The sequence below is a fragment of the Pelecanus crispus genome, chromosome 3 (assembly GCF_030463565.1).
Source record: "Pelecanus crispus isolate bPelCri1 chromosome 3, bPelCri1.pri, whole genome shotgun sequence".
Classification (NCBI taxonomy): Eukaryota; Metazoa; Chordata; class Aves; order Pelecaniformes; family Pelecanidae; genus Pelecanus; species Pelecanus crispus.
In genome coordinates, this window is record NC_134645.1 from 19,500,118 (window position 1) to 19,519,295 (window position 19,178).

Here is a 19,178-nt window from a genome sequence, read left to right on the forward strand (position 1 = left end):
GTGAAGCAGTCTTTGAGTGTAACTGAAAAGCTAATCTCTGTGTCCAAGTGTGATGTCTGCCTGGTCTGTGGGTGTTTGGAGCTTGCATATAGCAACAGTATTACATTTTATTTGTATAACGCTGATTATCCAGAAGAGTTTAAAGCAATGCAGGCTCTGGGTACCTCTAAGGTGTAAAGGCAGAAAATGCTGCCTCACGTGGCAAACTGAAGGGGGACTTTGGAGGGACCATCTGGTCTCTGTGATAACACACCCCAGAGTGAGCTCAGCTACTCTGGTGCTTGTGGACAGATGTGACTGTATGGGAAATCTGGTGCAATGTCTGCTTGCACTGCTACAGCTGGTGCTCTTCCTCTTAAAGTATCGGCAGAGCAGTAGTGCTGCTGCACAGCCTTACCTTCTCCTTAACACTTTCCCTTGTGTGCCATCAGGGGTGGCTGGTGGTCCTGCTCCCACAACAAACAACCTAGATGCAAAACTCTGCAGTACGTTTGGGTGCAAAAATTAAATGAAATATTCATCCTAATGCAATCCACTTCCTGCAGCCTTTGCTGCAGTCATGTATGTAAAAGCTGTAGAGTGTGTCCTAGGACTACTGCTCTTCCCTGGAAATGGATGGAGGCAAACCAAAGAGGTTTAGTGCCCTGGGCACAGCAAATTGTGGGATGGGGGACCATCCCACAGGGGAAGCTGCAGGCTTTTCCCTGTGCTTCTGCAGCCTGAGACTCCCACCCTGGTGTTTTGCTGCAGCAGTTTACAGTATGTGAATTTTCCCTGTGGTTTGGTCTTGTTCTTTTAAGCTTTTTTTTTTTAAATGTTAGTTTAAACAGTCTCTCATTAAGGCTTCTGAGTGTGTGCTAAGGCTTGTCTTGGAAATGTGTATTCAGGTGGTTTGTAAGATTTGTATTATTTGCTTCTTTTGGAGCCATTCTGGTGTATTATGTAAATCCATAGCTAAGCATTTCCTGGGACCATTTATTGTGTAAATGCCTAGTTTGGCACATGTACAGTGCTGAGCAAAACCAATTGCTTCTGTCTCTCTAGTTCAGAGAAGAAAGATCAGCCCTGAGATTTTTTGTTTCATTCAAGAGAAGACAATTTTTTCATTTCATTGCCTATCAGAACAAGTTTTCTGCAAATGAGCTGGAAACTCCTGGAACAGATAAAAGTTTAAAGGCAGAACATTAGGCCCAAATCATCTATAGAAACAAGTAATGGTCAACATCAGACACAGACATTTAAAAGTGGCAGCTGGACACTGGATTGACTTCTATGGTCATTTCTTGCATTTAATAACATGCTTACAGAAAAATATGCTTGGGACAATGGGCATTAACAAGCCATTAGACTATTTTAGGTAATACCTATTTCTGAGAAACTGCTTAATCCCTTGAACAGTTATTTTTCAGTCATGTCATCAGGTAGGTTTGATGACAAGCCCCAGATCTACCTGTTGGTTTAAGCTTCAGTTCAGGCCTTTTTCTATGTACTGACTCTGCATGAATTCACCACCAGAGTGGAGGAGAGCAGGCCTGGGGTACCTGACACCAGGAATTTCTCCATCCTTTCTTAGTTTCAAGGTTTGGCATTCCCTGGCCAGGTCATTGCTTCTGTCCTCCCTGCAAGCTCTGGAAGGGGCTGTGGGTTGCAGTTTGCCTCCATTCCCTCCCACAGGAAGGAGGTCTGCAAGGGGTTCTCAAGGGGCACAGGCAGTGGGAAGGGGGTGCAATTTTCAGGCTTGCCTCCACCCCAAGCCTCCAAACTCCCACCCTGGGGTTGCTGCCAGTCACACCTGGAAGGTCAGAAGAGGCACAGAGCTCCTTGCAGGCACCATCAGCCGCAGCTCACAGGTCTCAGCAGGGGTGGGATGAGCTGTTGAGGGTCATGGAGGGACCTGCCACCCTGCAGTCCCTCTGAAGGAATCCCCCAGTTACTTGGAGCTGGAAGTGGGCAGCACTGCCCCATCTCCCACCTCTCTCCTCCACAGTCCGATGTCCCTGGGTCCTGTGTTACCTCCAAGCCCTGAGACATGTCACCATCACTTGAGTTTAAATGAAGCTGAAAATAAATGTTTTGAATTATACATTGTGTTGGAGCATCATGTGCCACTGAACTGCACAAGAGGAACAGAATGTAAAAGCCATTTCCACTTGTGGGGGAAAGCCCCACTGGCAGTGTTGCCCCCTCGCAGATGGTCTGATGCCAGCAACCATGGGACCATATCCAGCCCCTAAACCTGTGTACTGGGGCCAGTTCTGTTTAATATCTTTATCAACGATCTGGATGAGGGGATCGAGTGCACCTTCAGTAGGTTTGCAGACAACACCAAGTTGCGTGGGAGTGTCGATCTGCTTGAGGGTAGGCTGGCCCTGCAGAGGGATCTGGACAGGTTGGATCCATGGGCCAAGGCCAACTGTGTAAGGTTCAAAAAGCCAAGTGCCGGGTCCTGCACTTGGATCACAACAACCCCATGCAACGCTACAGGCTTGGGGAAGAGTGGCTGGAAAGCTCCCCCAGACAAGCAGCACCCACACCCCATGGTAGCTCCCCTCTGCCGCCTTCCCACAGCTGGACTTGGGGCTAGAGCACAGCCCTGCAACCCACTCTGCTTTTCGTCTCGGGATCCTGCTCTGCTCCACAGAATCGTAGTATTGTTTACATTGGAAAAGACCTTTAAGATCATCGAGTCCAACCATTAACCTAGCACTGCCAAGTCCACCACTAAACCATGTCCCTAAGTGCCACATTGACATGTCTTTTAAATAACTCTAAGGATGGTGACTCAACCACTTCCCTGAGCAGCCTGTTCCAATGCTTGACTACCCTTTCCATGAAGAAATTTTTCCTAATATCCAATCTAAACCTCCCCTGGCACAACTTGAGGCCGTTTCCTCTTGTCTTATCACTTGTTACTTGGGAGAAGACACTGACACCCACCTCACTACAACCTCCTTTCAGGTAGTTGTAGAGAGTGATAAGGTCACCCCTCAGCCTCCTTTTCTCTAGGCTAAACAATCCCAGTTCCCCCTGCTGCTCCTCATAAGCCTTGTTCTCTAGACCCTTCACCAGCTTCGTTGCCCTTCTCTGAACATGCTCCAACACCTCAATGTCTTTCTTGTATTGAGGGGCCCAAAACTGGACACAGTATTCCAGGTGCGGCCTCACCAGCGCTGAGTACAGGGGCACAATCACTTCCCTGCTCCTGCTGGCCACACTATTCCTGATACAAGCCAGGATGCTGTTGGCCTTCTTGGCCACCTGGGCACACTGCTGGCTCATGTTCAGCTGGCTGTCGACCAACACCCCCAGGTCCTTTTTGGCCAGGCAGCTTTCCAGCCACTCTTCCCCAAGCCTGTAGCGTTGCATGGGGTTGTTGTGATCCAAGTGCAGGACCCGGCACTTGGCTTTTTGAACCTTACACAGTTGGCCTTGGCCCATGGATCCAACCTGTCCAGATCCCTCTGCAGAGCCATCCTACCCTCAAGCAGATCGACACTCCCACGCAACTTGGTGTTGTCTGCAAACCTACTGAGGGTGTGCTCGATCCCCTCATCCAGATCGTTGATAAAGATATTAAACAGAACTGGCCCCAAAACTGAGCCCTGGGGAACACCGCTCGTGACTGGCCGCCAACTGGACTTAACTCCATTCACCACTACTCTCTGGGCTCGGCCATCCAGCCAGTTTTTTACCCAGCAAAGAGGATGCCCATCCAAGTCATGAGCAGTCTCTCCAGGAGAATGCTGTGGGAGACAGTGTCAAAGACTTTAGTAAAGTCTCAGTAGACAACATGCACAGCCTTTCCCTCATCCAGTAAGTGGGTCACCTGGTCATAGAAGGAGATCAGGTTAGTCAAGCAGGACCTGCCTTTCATAAGCCCATGCTGGCTGGGCCTGATCACCTGGTTGGTCCTGTACGTGCTGTGATGGCACTCAAGAAGATCTGCTCCATAACCTTCCCCAGCACTGAGGTCAGACTGACAGGCCTGTAGTTCCCCATATCCTTCTTCCAGCCATTCTTGTAGATGGACATCACATTTACTAACCTCCAGTCAACTGGGACCACCCTGGTTAGCCAGGACTGCTGATAAAAATGGAAGTTAGCTTGGTGAGCACTTCTGCCAGCTCCCTCAGAACCCTTGGGTGGATCCCATCTGGCCCCATAGCTTGTGTGTGTCTAAGTGGTGTAGCAGGTCACCAACGATTTCCCCTTGGATTATGGGGGCTTCGTTCTGCTCTCCATCCCTGTCTTCCAGCTCAGGGGGCTGGGTATCCAGAGAACAACTGGTCTGACTATTAAAGACTGAGGCAAAAAGAAGGCATTAAGTATCTCAGCCTTTTCCTCATCCCCCCACAGCCAATAAAGGATGGAGATTCTCCTTAGCCCTCCTTTTGTTGCTAATGTATTTATAGAAACATTTTTTATTGTCTTTTATGGCAGTAGCCGGACTAAGTTCTAGTTGGGCTTTGGCCCTTCTAATTTTCTCCCTGAATAATCTCACGACACCTTTGTAGTCCTCCTGAGTTGCCTGCCCCTTCTTCCAAAGGTCATAAACTCTCCTTACTGTGGCAGCCGTGAGTGGATGGTTTTGGCATGGACCTAGGCTCGTTGCTGGGCTGGGAGCAGCACGCTGGCATGGCACAGCACAGTATGGTCCATGAGTGACCTTCTGCGTGGATTTTCTGCCATGTAAGATTTGTAGACATGCTGTCAAATTGACCTGGCCCTAAAGACAGGAGCAATCAATTAAAGAAATTTTTCCCTGTGAAATTAGATGCAAAAAATGGTGCTTTTATGACAGCCTGTGCTTGCTACCTTGTCCTTTCTAAGGACAGGATGATCTAAACTTGTGATTTTCTGACATTAGCCAAGCATTTCTTCAGCTCTTCTGTCACAAATCTGGTAAAGGAAAAATGTCTGATTGTGATGAATCACTCACTAAACAGCTTAACGGTGCCCCATCAACAGCCATTACCATGGGCAGTATTAGTTATACAGCCACTTGAAACATGCCAGGCATTTTCCAGGAAAAAAAGGGACATGCCTTGCCTCCGAGTCCAGAAGCCAGTGCTGTCACCAGGGCTGATGTTACCTGCTGGGCTGCGGGGCTAAAGTCTCCCCTTAGGCAGGGTGTAATGAGAGACCAAAGGGCCACACTCTGCAGCTCTAGTTCAGTCCCCAGCACGGACAGACCGGACTGGATAAGTACAGGGTGTCTCTGAGGAGCAACACGGCTGCTCCGCTGGCCCTATCCTCTGGCTAATGGCCATGGGCTGCCGCATGCCTCAGTGGGCAGTGCAGGTGGTGGCATGGGCAAGGGGCACCAGCACACCCAGGGCAGGTCTCGGACTTCTGTCCTGTGGAAGTCGAGGAGGAGCTTGTGCCCTCCCAAGCACTGGGAAGCAGCAGCTTTCCTGAGCTGCTCCGGGTGCACAGGAGGAAAGCTGGAGTCAGGGGTGTACAGATTTTGTTGTAGGACCCTTGGACCAGCGGGGCAATAAAAGCCACCACAGGAATCCCGGGCACCTCTCTGCAAAATGCTGAGGCTAGTGTATTTATTCGCAGTGTTTTATGATCTGGGACACGCCACGGGAGCCTCCATGCAACTGTTCTGCTGGCATGTGAACCTGCGGTGATTCAGGAAAAAGGCACTCAGGGGCTGTCTCGATAAGTAACAGAAGTTGGCTATAAAATAAACATGCAGGAAAAGTGAATGCCCAGCTCTCTGAAGGTGCAGCCTACAGGCAGCCCTCATCCTACCTCTTTCAAGCACCCAGGGACTTCAGTTCTCTGAGCCTCAGCTTGCACATCTGTAAAATGGGGTTCATGAGTCCACCCTTCACTTGCACTCCTTCGAAATCTGCCCACCTGAGAGGCTGATATTATCATGACTGCCATTCACATCAGCACTGGCTCAGGGAGTGAGGAAGTGGAGCTAGAGGCATGATCCTGTTTTCTGGGAAACACAGCAAGTACATTCCTGGAGAGCATTTTTGAAGAGTATTTTGGCTTAACTTGTATCTCTTGTATGCACAACAGTCTTCTACTTACCTCCACTTGTGACCTTAATGCATGAGGGATGCTGTGGCTCTAACAAGATGAATTATGAAAAAATGTCCCAGGAATTTCTTTTCACTATGAGAAATTGAACTTGGGTTTAGTTTCCTTCCCTCCTTTTAACAGCCAGGGCACCTCGTCTGTGGTCTTTGCTTTTGCTTGCTCCAAGTGGCTTGTGAGTCCCCCCAGAAGACATGGCATGACATTTGAGTCCATGTCTCTTTTTTTGTACGTTGAACAGAAAAGGTACGACTGTGAACAGTGCATCTGCAGATTATTTATATGTGCAGGCCTAATCAGTGCAGGGATTAGCAAAACATGTTTTGCCTGCCAATCTCTAATCAAGAGGCTAGATTCTCTGGCGCGGTGGTGGCTTTGCTGTGCTCCAGGGAAGCAATGCTCACTCTGCTGAAAATCAGGAGCAATTTAGCCAAATTCAATTTGCAGGTACAGACCTTGCAAGGTCAAAGTAAGAAGCACAGTCGACAAAGAAAAAATATCACCTGCTACTAGCAACAGCATATCCAAACCTGCTTCAGAGGAGAAGGCTCTAGTATGAACATTGCAATGAGAAAATTGTAACAAAAGTTAACAGTCTGGAAAGGAGAAATAATTGACTTGTGCAAAGTATTCCCTTAGGGTGTGTATTCCTCCCAGATATTTTCTACTTTGCTGCATCTTTCCCAAAGATGTAATGGCAGCTTTAATGGCTTATTAACCTTTCTGGCATAGGTTTGTTCTGCAGTAAGTATCAAGAGACCAAACCCCTGGCCTGGGGGAACGTACTGTGTGTGCTTTTTCTGGTTTTTGTCTACCTTTCCTCTTCATAGGTGGGTTTTTTTTTTTTGCAAAATGGGAGCAAAAAGCGTTCCTTCCAGTCTTGGCAGAGTTTTATACATTCATTTGCATGAGGTTCAAAGCAGTGGAGGAACATCCCGACTACCTAGCAATGGTTAAAGACAAAATAGAGAGTGGAATGTGAATAGTGTTGAACATATAACTGTGAGCTCAGTGAGGAAAACATGGAGCTTTACTGTCATATTTTATTTGCAAGTTTTATTTGACCGCAACACCTGCTTTCAATATGATTAACTCTTACTTAGCATGCAATTTTGGCACTAGCTACTTCTGATTTACTTTACTAGGGATGCTCAGTTTCAGTGACGGAGGTATTTTGCTAGTCTTGTGCTGGAGACATGCCTAACGGGGCAGAGCTAATTTGCCCTTTGCTGGGTTAATGAAGATAGACACTAAAATGATTATGAGGAAAACCAAGAACTAGTACATGAGAGATTAAGAAACCAGCAAACCATTTAGAGTAAATATACAAACAGTAAGATCTTCATGTCTTAGGCTTTTCTGTGCTATCTTTCATCCCAGTGTGGTTCCTGTAGTGCCGTAGCAGCTACGTGCCATTCCCGAGTGACATTACACGTTTCCATCAGGCCATGCTAAGTTGTCAGGGCATCCTGTGACAAGCGGCGGGGGATCCCCATTTGGAATAGGGGACCGCTGGTACATCAGCCCGGCCAGTGCTGGTCAGGACTTGCTAACCCCTGCTCAGGGGCTGTTACTGCAGGGGCTTGCGCCACAGCAGCAGCAAGGTGGATTGAGTCATGCCATGTGGTGCCCACTACTTTATTTTATACCTACAAGCAGGTTTCTGTCTCTCCCCACCGCTGTCTTCCTGTGCAGAGGATGCCCTGAAAGCCAGGCAGCCACTTCTGCTCCCAGCTGGGCTTTGTGGGCTTTATGCCAACCATCCCGGTTGGCATCCTGAGGAATTAGGGAGCAACCAGGCCAAGCGTGTGCCCCTTCTTCTCGCCCGCACCATCCTGTTACCCCAACACACAGCAAAGATGCCTGCTGCAGCAGCCCCCTCAGCAACACCCCACAGCGAGCACGTCCACTTTGTAACGTCTCTAGAAACATTTCCCAAGGGCCACATGTAACCAGGCTGCAATTCTCTCAGTCCACATGTAGACCTCCTCCCAGCAGTGTAATCCTGCCTTTTATTTCAGTCATGAGCCTTCAGATTGTCTGTGAACATGGATATGACACTTCTGAGTGCGAGCAAGCTTTTCTTTATTGCTGCTGCAGCGATTAAGCCAGTACATTTCCCTTCCCATATCCTTCCTTTGACATTTCCATTCCAGTCTTACACAGGCCTTTGTTGTTGCCTTGTCTAATGCCATACATTTTTTAAACCAACTGCTGTGATTACAATGGAGCTCTAGCTCATGACGGCAGAATTGAGGAAAATAATGCAGGAAGCTAGTTTATCTCAAAAATACAGTATTATACCCTGCAACGCCAAAGCTCCTTGCTGTCTGCTGCGGCCTTATCTGGAAACAGCCTAGCAGTTGTAGGAATTTTCTTCTCATGCTGGAGGATTACACAGAGTTCAGGAGAGTTTGTCTCAGGACATCTGCAGGGCAGCTTCCCGGCCCAGGAGAAGCTATGCTCAGCGTGACCCAGGGATGCACAGGGCCAGGGCAACGCCGTCAGCGTTCCCCTATGGCCTCTCTGGCCATTGTCCACACTGAAAGCCCCACTGCTCCATGGGCAAAGTAGGGTGAGCCCAGCAGACAAAACTGTATAAGCAAGCGAGCAGCAAGGCAGCTTTTGGGTTGAAGTGGTAGGTGAGACCAGCAGGCACAGGATTTCTGGTAATGAAGGCAGGTATAGGTTTGGTCAGTCTTTTATGACAATTTCTCTTTTAACACAGGGCCTGTGATTTCTCCTGCCGGACGTGCGCTGTAGGTGCCCATGTCTGTGCTCTTCACCCTGGGGTCCCTTTTAGAGCTGAAAGAGAGAAATAGAAGTAGCTTCTTCCTGACTCGGTGCCTCCTGAGGTGGGCAGCAAAGGCATCTGGACGTGCATCTCCAGCAACTCTGAACAGAGCCTGGGGTCCTGGCTCAAACATAAAAAGTTGCTTGTACATACCTAAAGGACTCCGCACTCTGCCAGGTTATTAGAGCCACATGCACGCACATTCATCTCACAGGGAACTACCAAAGCATCTTGAGGACCTCCTCCAGCTGGATATCTTGGAGGTACATGGAAAATATGCACGCTATAAATAAAGTCGCTTGCTGTTAACTGTGCCTTTATTTAAGATAGGCCAGGGTCTCTCACTCAATAGGTGTACGGCCCAGGAGATCTTTGAAAACTTTGCAGCGAGTCTAAGGGATGATGGGCAGCAGTGCACGCTCTGTGTGAGTGGGGAGAGGGAGCCCACAGGGGACTGTGACCAACAGGGGCTGGTTGTGCACACACCGTGACAGCCCTGCTTGGCTCCGCTTGCTGGAAAACCCACTCCAGTGTCACAGTGCCTGGGCACAGGGCTTGCCATAAGCAGTTGTAGGCATTTGTAGTGATGCTGCGCCTAGCAAATTGCCCACATTAACAAACACCAGGGATTTAGTCCCAGAGATGAACCCAACAAAGAGAAGAGTCTGCAGCCTCCAGGCATCTGGTAACACTCCCTCTTCACCCTAGATGAGCTAGAGCTAGGTGTGCAGCAGGACTGGCTCACCGAAGCCTGGATAAACTGAGGCAGAAAGTGTATTTTATCCTGGAAATTAGATAGTTTGGCTGCTGACCCCAGCAGTCAAAGCCAGAGGAGGCTGGTGGTCTCCCTGCTGGAGCGGGGCACTTCCCCAGCAGCTCTTCCACCACCACTGCACACTTGTCCCAGGAGGAGATACCCAATGCTGTCTCCCCACCAACTCGGCGGCAGTCGACTTGCTCCAGTGCAAGTAGAGGACTCCGTCCGTGTCCTGCCCAGGGCAAGTAGACCTGCAAGAGTCTGTCCTGTAAAACCTCAAGGAACTGACACCAGCTCCCCATCTGTCCCGTAGCTTTGAGAGACTTGGGGTGAGGCCTCACACAAGGGTCCATGGTGCTGAGTTGGGCTCCAAAGGATGCTGAATGCTTACAGACTACCCTCCGGGTAGGGTGGGTTTTGTCTTTCTTAAAAAATAACATTTTTGTTAGCACATGAGATTGTTAAAATATTCATAGGCAGTCAGGCATGCCTGGAGCACCACAGGACACTAGCTCTGTTTTTGCCAAAGAGTATCCATGAAACATCAGGATACTCATTGGGTACAATGTACCCTTGTGGGCAAAACTGAAATTACTGGACAGCAGGAGCGACTGTGTCCAAAATGTTCTGTCAAAATATTTAAAGTTGGAGGTTTTTTTTTTCTGGAGTGATCTCGTCCCCCAACTGTTTTGGGATTACAGTCTAGGTTATATGACAGTCCTGTCTTGCTTCCCATAACTATTTATCTACCATCACTCACTGACAACACTCTTCATCAAATGTTTCCTGGTACAACTTCACAAGCTGTGTTATGGCACCAAGGAAAAATCAGTTTCCCTGATAAGCAGTTGCAAACCTGGGGATACAATTAATTGTGAGGCGGTTTATTGTACGGTATATAGTCCTCCTTGCACACAAAACATACCACATTTCCCCTAACGCTCCTCAGACTTCACTGAAGATGCCAAGTCCAAGAAAGCCATCTAACCCGTCTGCTACCCCCACAAAAAGCCCACGGTTCAGCAGTGCACTCATTTTGGACAATGGCACTCGCTGTGCACGTGGGTGCATGTCTGGTAGCACCCTCCGCAGCCCCAGGTGTCCTCGGGGAGAAGCTCCCTTACAACCTGTACCGGATGGGGAAACCTCTGCCATAAAGAGCTAGCCTGCAAGAAGCAATTCAGACTTGGTGAAACCAGACAAAAGAGCTAAAAGGAAGCTTTATTGCATAGAGCAGTGAGAGGAGACTCCCGAAGGGGAAAATACAGCTCAGGGTCCTGATCCATGCTTGGGCAAGGCTGTCCTTTGGGGCATCATGGCACTACACTGGGTGCTTCAGGGATGGGGGCGAGTGCCAGGCTGTGCTACTGTACAGATCCAGTGGTATCTGCTGAACAAGAATCAGGACCACAGTACAGTAAAAGCACGTGTTTCTACTGTATATGAAACAGTGATACCCAATTCTATATGTGGGGAACAGATTTTTGGCAGGAGGAACTTTTCTCCCCCAGAATGATTCCCAACATAAATTCCATTTTAATCCCTTCATTTGACTGTGGCCTTCCTGTCCTTCTCATACTAATCTTACTTAACGTCATTTAATTTAAACTGTGCCTGCGTTTTTTGTCTTCAGAGCATTAGACTGGCTGCCTGTGACACCCTGGCAGTCAAACCCCCCCCGGTGTCTTGGGAAGCAGGTTTAAGCCTCTAGTGAAGTTTGGGATGGGGTTTTCCAATGTCTCTCTGCGTCCCCGTGCACTGCCTGTGTCCGCTGTGGCAGGTGGCTGGTGCAGGCAGTGCTTCGCAGGGCTGAAGGCCAGACTTGAATTGGATATAGTGTTTGTGGAAGGGGAGAGTGCATCCAGGCCACGTGCTGAGCACCGGCAGCGTCTGTCAGTGCTGCGTGCATCCCTGAACGGCCTTGCACGGTGCCGGCAAGGTGGGAAGTCAGGCTGTGGTTTCTGGTGCAGAGGGGTAGCTCTTTTACTGATATAGAGAGGCAGTTAAAAGGTTTGGCAGGGAATAGGCTGCTGCCAGCAGGTAATTTCATAGAGGACAAGGGACACTGATGTGCTGGCTGTGACACTGAGTGACACGATGCAGAAGCAGCTGCTCAGATGGAAGGGTCCGCGTACAGCAGCCAAAGCCCAGGGTCATCACATCCAGCGATGGGCAAGTTCTGCACAACCATGATTTGGTATAAGAGAGTGGCAGGCGACAAAACCCAACAGACACAAAAAAATGCATTTCCTCTACCCTCCAGCCTTGTACCTGCTGCAGCGGAAGGGGGTGTAGACAGGTGTAGAGTTAGTGATGGGGGGAATCTGAAGAGGCTCAGAGCGTGGATGGGTTTCTTTAGGTAATCACCTGATACAGCCCCATCTTCTGAGAAAGCGGATCAAAATCACACTTTCATCAGACTCCAAATAATGAGCCTTACATGCCCAATCTCAGGAAACAAACAGCTTGACATTCAAGGCAGCAGTGAAAACCTATTTGGCATTCATTGTCAGAGGAAAATTTAATTTTGCTCAGATTTTGTCAAAGCACCTCGTTAAAGTACTTCAGGGCCTCAGGGGTTTTGCAGGTTTGAAAGCAAGCAAAGCCAGCACAGGCCGCGGCACCACCGCTGACTGCCACCTGCACACTTCAGCAGGCTGCAGGCTGCACCCTCCGCCTCGCAGACCACTGCGTTTCTTCTTTGCGTTGTTGCATTTCCGTGCAGACAGCGCAGCCGGCAGCTCCCAGCTCTGCTGCCTGGCAGAAGCGGGTTGCATGCAGGCTTCCCCTGGCAGCACCTCCACAGAGGTGACCCCTGCGGCCCCATCCCGGCCCCCACCCGCTGCCTTCCCGGAGCCATGCCAGCAGGGCCAGGCTGCACCCATCACCTCCTGTTCTCCTTTTCCCCGCCAGCGCATCCGGGACACGAATAAAGCGCTGGTGTTTCCTCTTCCTGCATGAGGGCCGTACCTGCTCTGGCAGCCTCCCGCCTGGGGATTCGCAGCATCCCCAGCCCTCGCTGTACATGTGAGCTCCTGACTCCACGCTGCTGCTCCAGCTGACCCAGCGTGTCCCCGGGTGCCACCGCGCCATGTCCCAGTGCATGTTCTCACCCCAGAGGGAGCGGGCAGCTGCCAGCCGTCTCCTCCGGCTCCTGCCCCTACTGCTGCTGGGGGGCTTGAGCCACATCCCTCCCCTTGGGTGGAAAAACCGCAAACCAGGCTCCTGTGAGGCTCCTTCCAAGCCCTGCATAGAGGAGCACAGATGGGCACTAGGGTCCCGTGGCTGCAGCAGGAGCGAGGAGCAAGGGGCTTTGCTGCCAGCCCTGGCACCTCAGCATCCCGGTGCCCACAGGGGTGAAAGGGCGAGGATGACCCCGCACCGTTTCAAGATGTCCACCGTGAAGGCGCTCATGGCAAGGGTGAAATTGCACCTCCTGGCTTCACCTCTCCCCTCGCTCTTTTGTTGCTGTCCCTCCCATGTTTGCAGCCCACGCCTGTTCATACCACTGTTGCAACAGATGCTGAAACTTGTTTTTGTTCTCCTGTTTAAGGTGTGTGCCCCTCTTTCCCCAAAGAAAAGAAGAGGAGCAAGAAAGAAAAGAAACATATATTTGCTGCAGACTGTGACTGGCTTGTGTAATAATACTGCCTTTCTCCCCTTGTTTTAGGGAGTGCTGCCGATTTTTTGGAGACAATGGCTTGACTTTGAAGGTGTTTTTTACCAAGGCAGCACCCTTTGGTGTTCTTTGGACACTCACAAACTACCTTTACTTACATGCAATAAAGAAAATAAACACTACGGATGTCTCCGTGTTGTTCTGCTGCAACAAAGCTTTTGTGTTCTTGCTTTCATGGATCGTTCTGAGGGACAGGTTCATGGGAGTGAGGGTAAGTGACTCCTTATCTCTGTCTCCCTTCTTCCCCCTCGCCCTTCTGCCTTTCCTTTTCCCCTTCCCTCCTGCCAGCCCAGTCGAGCAGCACCCAATGCAGCCAGCTGAGCGGGCACAGAAATCCTTGCGGAGCAGGGACGCGTCCTTCCCTGCAGCCTGCCCAGGTGCCTGTGAGCTCCCAGACTCCCCATTTCCCCAGCCTCGTGCCTTTGTGTATTTTCGTTCAGAAAACAGGTAACTTGCTCCAGAGTGTGGCACAAAGGATAGTTGCTATCTCCATGTTGCTGTGGACGTGCGTCAGCCTTTGCTGGCCCCTTCCCCGTGACTGTTTCCAGGCTGTGGCACCAGACCTAGTTGTTTCTAAGTGCACATTCCTGCAAGCCCCAGCTGCGTGCAGTGTGTTTCTGGTCCCAACCTGTGAATTTAATGGGGCCCTCACCTTTCTACGTGTGACAGCAGGCTTGCAGGGTGGCACAGTTATTCTTTGCACCCATGTCAGTCAGCAGCAGCTGTGGAGAGGAGAGCTGGCCTGCCCTCGTGTGTACGTGCATCGCTGGTGGGGGATTGGCGCAATGCTGGTGCACAGGGACTTGCATCTGGCCAGCAGCTGTGGCCATGGGGCCAGGCAGCATGTCAGGCAGTGGGGTGGAGGGTCCTCTCCCCTGGGGCTGCTCTGCTGGTAACATCCTAAATGTTTGCTTACACCCTTAGTCCTACACCCCACGTGAATGCCTGCTCCACAGTGGCAACAGAGCTGCATGCGGCAGGGGGGTTATCAGAGAACCCCGCAGCTCCCTGCTGACCCTGCTGCCATTTTGGCAGCCCTCAGCACACGGTGTCCTCTGGCAGCAGAGCCGGGCGGGTGGGTAACCCACCACCCCGGGGCCAAGGGGGTCCTGCCAGGACCAGGAGTAACTGCAAGGAAGAGGCACCAGTGAGTCCTTCCTGCCTCGCTGCACCAGCAGGCACTTATTAATATTAACAGCAATAACAGTAATAATACCTATTTTCTGCCCACCATTTGAGGAGCTCTCTGCTCAACCACCCAGGCAATGCTTTCAGTGTTTGGAAGAGGTTGTTAGCCCTCGCTGCATGGAGCAACTGAGAGTTAACTTTTTGGGAAGCGTTCCTCTCCAGCAGGAGAGCTTGGCAGGAGACCTTGGCCAGCCTTGTGGTGGTGGCAGCCAAGAGGCTGCTCTGGGAATCATTGCAAAATGTACCTGCCAAAAGCCCGGCCTGGCCAGCTGGTGTCTGTGCTTGCCCACCCACCTGCCCAGGTAGCTGTACCCTGAAAACAAATTAACTGGGTTTTTTGAGTATAGAAACAAGGGCATCCTGCAATGATTCTGGAGGCATGGGAGTGTTGCTGTTATCCTAGCTGGCTGTACTGGCCATTTTCATAAAATTAAAAAAAAAAAAAGGCAAGTGTATTTTTGTTGTCTTCAGCCATCTTGTGGCGCTGTCAGCTGTAGTGCTGGTGGGACGCCAGCACAGGAGGAGTGTAGAGGGCTGACCGCAGCTCTCCCGTGCTTGCAGCTTGCTCCTTGGTCTGCACGTGCCGTATCTCACCGCTGGATACAGCTGTGGTTCTGGGGTGGGGGAGAGGCCGAGTTGTGTGTAGGGATGGATACCCACACAGGCACACACATGCTGGAACGAAGACACTTCTTGTGCTCTCCCGGGTGCATGACCATGAGTGAAGAGCCAGGGTGGTCAGGGGCTCTCCAGCAGCTTCCCAGCCAGGCTAGGTCTTGTGCCATGGCAGGTGACATGTGCTGGGGGACGAATCCTGCTCTGGATCCCCCCTTCCCAAAGGCGCAGAAGGAGTGGAGAGAGCAGGGAAGCAGAGGCAAGTGGTGGTCTCAGCCATGTCCAGCTGTCCTTCATTTCTTAGCACTGCCTTTGGAAAGCAGCAATGAAGCAGAGCCCCAGAGCAGGAGCCAGGGTGGTGGGGGCCATGGGATGCCCCCCCTGCCACACATTCCAGCCCCTCACCGTGGCACCTGGCACTGGTGAGGGGTAGTGGGTGAGGGGAGGGGAGCTTCCTGAGAAGCCACCTCCATGCCCAAGGAGGAACATGGCCATCTCCTACCCTGGTGACAAGCCAGCAAGGGGCCTGGGCACAGGAGGAAGGGGCTCACAGGAGGACTGGGCTATTTGCTCTTGAGCAGACATGTCATCCCGACCAGTGACAAAAAGTGAGTGAGGAGACACTTGACCCTAGAGACTGGCAGGGCATGGGGCAGCACAGCAGTCCTGCCACCCAGCTTCGTTTGCCACCATGGGAGCGCTGGGGACGCGTCTGTCTGCAGAGGGATGTAATGTGGAGTTCCCTGGTGAGATGCATTTTCTTCTCTTTTCTGTACAGACCACGTGAAAAGCAGCAGACATTGAGGGTGGCACTGCCTGGTGTGCTGGGGGATAGCCTCGAGGTGAACCCTAAAACAAAGCCTTCTTCCTGGGACTGGCAACCAGGAGGAGGGACAGCTGCTGGGGCTCCTCTGGGACCAACCTAGGGACCGTGAGCCAGCACACAGCCTGACCCCAAATCTCGCAGTCCCTTAGGGCCACTCTGTGTCAGAGCTGCTGACCCTTTTAGAAGCACCCTTTGAGAGGGTATTTGGCAGATGAGGCTGCAGGGGGGACGGTGCCTTGCCCTGTGGTGAGCGGGAGCCCTCCTACGCTCCCGCTCCATCCCCCTGGCACTGCAGCAGCAGGGATAGTGCCACAGCAAAGCTCTGACGGTACATTTGGGTGTCCCTGTTCACACCTGCTGGAGAGGCCAGGTGAGAAAGGCAGCAGCTCAGTGGGGTTTAAGCATGTACAAGTAGTATCCTACTTGGTCTTCAGAGGTGCAACTACTAGCTCTGTGAGCACTTAAATCACAATTTGGCTGGAATTTAAATGTGAGAGCAAGCTACAAAATCCCATCCTCGCTGCTCAGGCACTTGTAAGTGCCTACATCTCTTGTAATGAAGTTGCACTTCTCCTCCTTTCCCTTCACTGTGCCCAGAGCAACGGTCCAGCTGGGCTGTGAGCTGCTCTATTGCTTTCAGAGAAGACACACATGTAATGAAGCTGTGAGTGCCTGAAGCGTGGCCTCTGCAAGACCTGCAGTGCTGAGGCATTTGCAAGTAACTGCAGGCCGGTACCCACGGCATGGTGTAGTGCAAGCAGCCTGTCACTGCCGCTAACAAGACGCTTGATAGACAGGCTGAAAGGCTTCCAGAGACAGTGTATGTGACATGCCTGACATGTCAACAGGCGAGAGACCAAGACTCACCTGACACTCGTGACATGCTTGATAAAAGAGGCAAGGACTTCTGCCCCAGCAAAACTCTTTGCAGACTGCATTTATTTGCTTTGATCTTTGACTTCGGTGTTTCCCTCTGTGCTACAGTAAGTAAAACAGCTCAGGATCCAAGAGAACCATCACTTGCAAGTACCTCCTGCATACATAATGTGTAGACAAGCACACCTGCCAGCGGGACTTGGAAATCAATATACTATCAAATACCAAATTGTAGTCTTCCTTTCCAACCGGGCAGAGACCCAGCCTCCAGGGAGGTGCTCTGGAGTCAGCCAGCCCCTGGCGTCAAAAGCAAAGCTGGATGCTTTTTATTCTGCAGTTCAGTAATGCACCTTCCAAGTTTCCACTGCAATGGAGCTGCTGCTGCCAGTGGGGGCTCAGGCAGGCTCCCTTCGCTGGTACACATGGAGGTACCAGCCGTTTGTCCCAGCCTGACTTGTGGCTGTGGTCTCCTCCCAGCTCTCCAGTGAAGGTCAGACAAACCCCACGCATCTTGGATGAGAGATGGCCACACCTGGAGCAGCTGCTACAGGAAACACTGCATCTTCAACTCTTTGTCACCTGGGCTGTATCACAGGTGTTGCTGAAGGGCTGGAGTTGCCAACTTTCAGATAAGCCCGAGCCATGTATGGTGCAGCTCTACAAAGTCATACTGAGTCACAACAAAGGTGCGTCTGCCCCAGGAGCCTGGCATTAGCAGCTGCCTGTAGTGGGCACCTAGAAAAATCTGTCTAAACAGGAAAAGCCTATAATGATACTTCCTCATGAGACTTTCCAGCCTCCAGCAATTTGAGGCTCAAGGACTTCCTGAGGTGGAAGCAATGTTCCTATAGTTAATAGTGCTTGATGGATTTTTTTTTCTTCCCTGAGTTTATCCTTGTAAACTTTTCACATCCACAGTGTCCAACAGCAAAGATTTCCTTGGCTAAATTATATGTTGGGTGAAGACAAATATCTTTTTATTTGTTCTGCACCTGCCCTATACTAGTATCATTCAATGACCTTTTTTCTTGTGCCTCTGAAGCCACACAGAGTGTCTGAATTTTTATTTGACAAGCACCAGCACGCTGACATGAGAGAACTGCTGAGGGCTGTCGAGCTCCTTCAGTCTTGCCTATCTGAAACAGCCCCACGCTGCTGTAGAGCCATGCATTGGGGCTTTTCCTCTCCTTGCCTCAAAAAAGAAGCCTGTCCAGGACTGTAGGGCCCAGTTTCACCACCACCAAGCTTCGCTTTAGAAGTGATGCCCCACAGTTGTGCATGGAGAGATCTGATGCCGACAGGGCTGCAAGCCAAGATGCCAAATCTGAATGTCCCCAGATTTGCAGCGTGCATATCCAGTCTTTGCAGCTTGCATATCCAGTCTTTGCAGCTTGCACCCAGCTCTGCTCTGATCAGGTCATAAATCGGCATCTTCAGAACCTGCTGCCCATCGGCTGGGCCGTGCAAGTGGCTGAGCAGATGGGGGAAACCCTGCCCCTCCATAGCCTGCCGAAGCTGTGCTCATGCAGCACCTTGAACAGCAGTGCAGCAGTTTCTAGACTCAAGCCCCTTCTTGTTGCGATGCTGTTAGCAGCTGTATGTTCCAGGCAGTGTCAGCAGCTTCTGCTGATACGGGCTTTTTTTCTACCCTTACACCACCCCGCCATTCTACATTTCTTTGGAGAAATTGGTTGCCTTCTCTTTGCAAAAATGGGGCAATTTTTCTGTTATGGGGAAATTGGAGGTGTTGATGTCAGTGTGCAGGAGGGCTCTGCTGGGTGATTGCCTGTGGAAGCTTTATAGGGGCCGCCTGGCACCAGCCCCAGCTCAACCCAGGGAAAAGGCTGCTGGTGCTGCCAGGATGGGGACCTGCAGCTGATAAAGGGGTCCCCCCACTGCAGCTTGCTCATCAGGCAGCAGCAGAGCTTGGTACGCAGGCTTTCCCCCTGCATCTTCACAGCAGCCCCAGCACCTCTAGTGGTGAATGGAGGAGGCCATTGCTCTTGGATGTGTAGGCAGCTGCAGCCTGTGGATGGGGCTTAAAACCCCAGTCTGGCCCTGGGAGAAGGGACAGTTGGTTGGCACTGATCCAGCTATGGGTCAAAATAAATTCATTTATCCCGATCATCTTAGAAGCATCACCATGACTGTGCAGCCAAAGGGGATATGGTCTAAGCAGGGTGTCCCTCACACCACTGCAGAGCCAGGAAGCATGGAGCATGCAGAAAGCCCTTTTCACCCCAGAATTACCACCCCGGTAGGCTTGAGGCATCTGGCAGGACAGTCCCAGAGAAGCGGGGGGTCTCTTGCTGACCCTGCTGAAGCAAGGGCAGCCTGTCCCTTTCCTTCGTGAATGCTACCTTCCTTTGCACGATCCCCCTCAGGC

At 51.1% G+C, this 19,178-nt stretch overlaps 1 protein-coding gene across 1 annotated transcript in view; it reads left to right on the forward strand.

Annotated features, from left to right (window-relative positions):
• Window positions 1–19,178, forward strand: part of SLC35F3 (solute carrier family 35 member F3) — a 196,456-nt gene that overhangs the window by 169,639 nt on the left and 7,639 nt on the right. Inside the window, exon 4 of the mRNA XM_075708042.1 lies at window positions 13,279–13,498. Within this exon, the coding sequence (XP_075564157.1) occupies window positions 13,279–13,498 (220 nt within the window). The remainder of the gene's footprint in view (window positions 1–13,278; window positions 13,499–19,178) is intronic.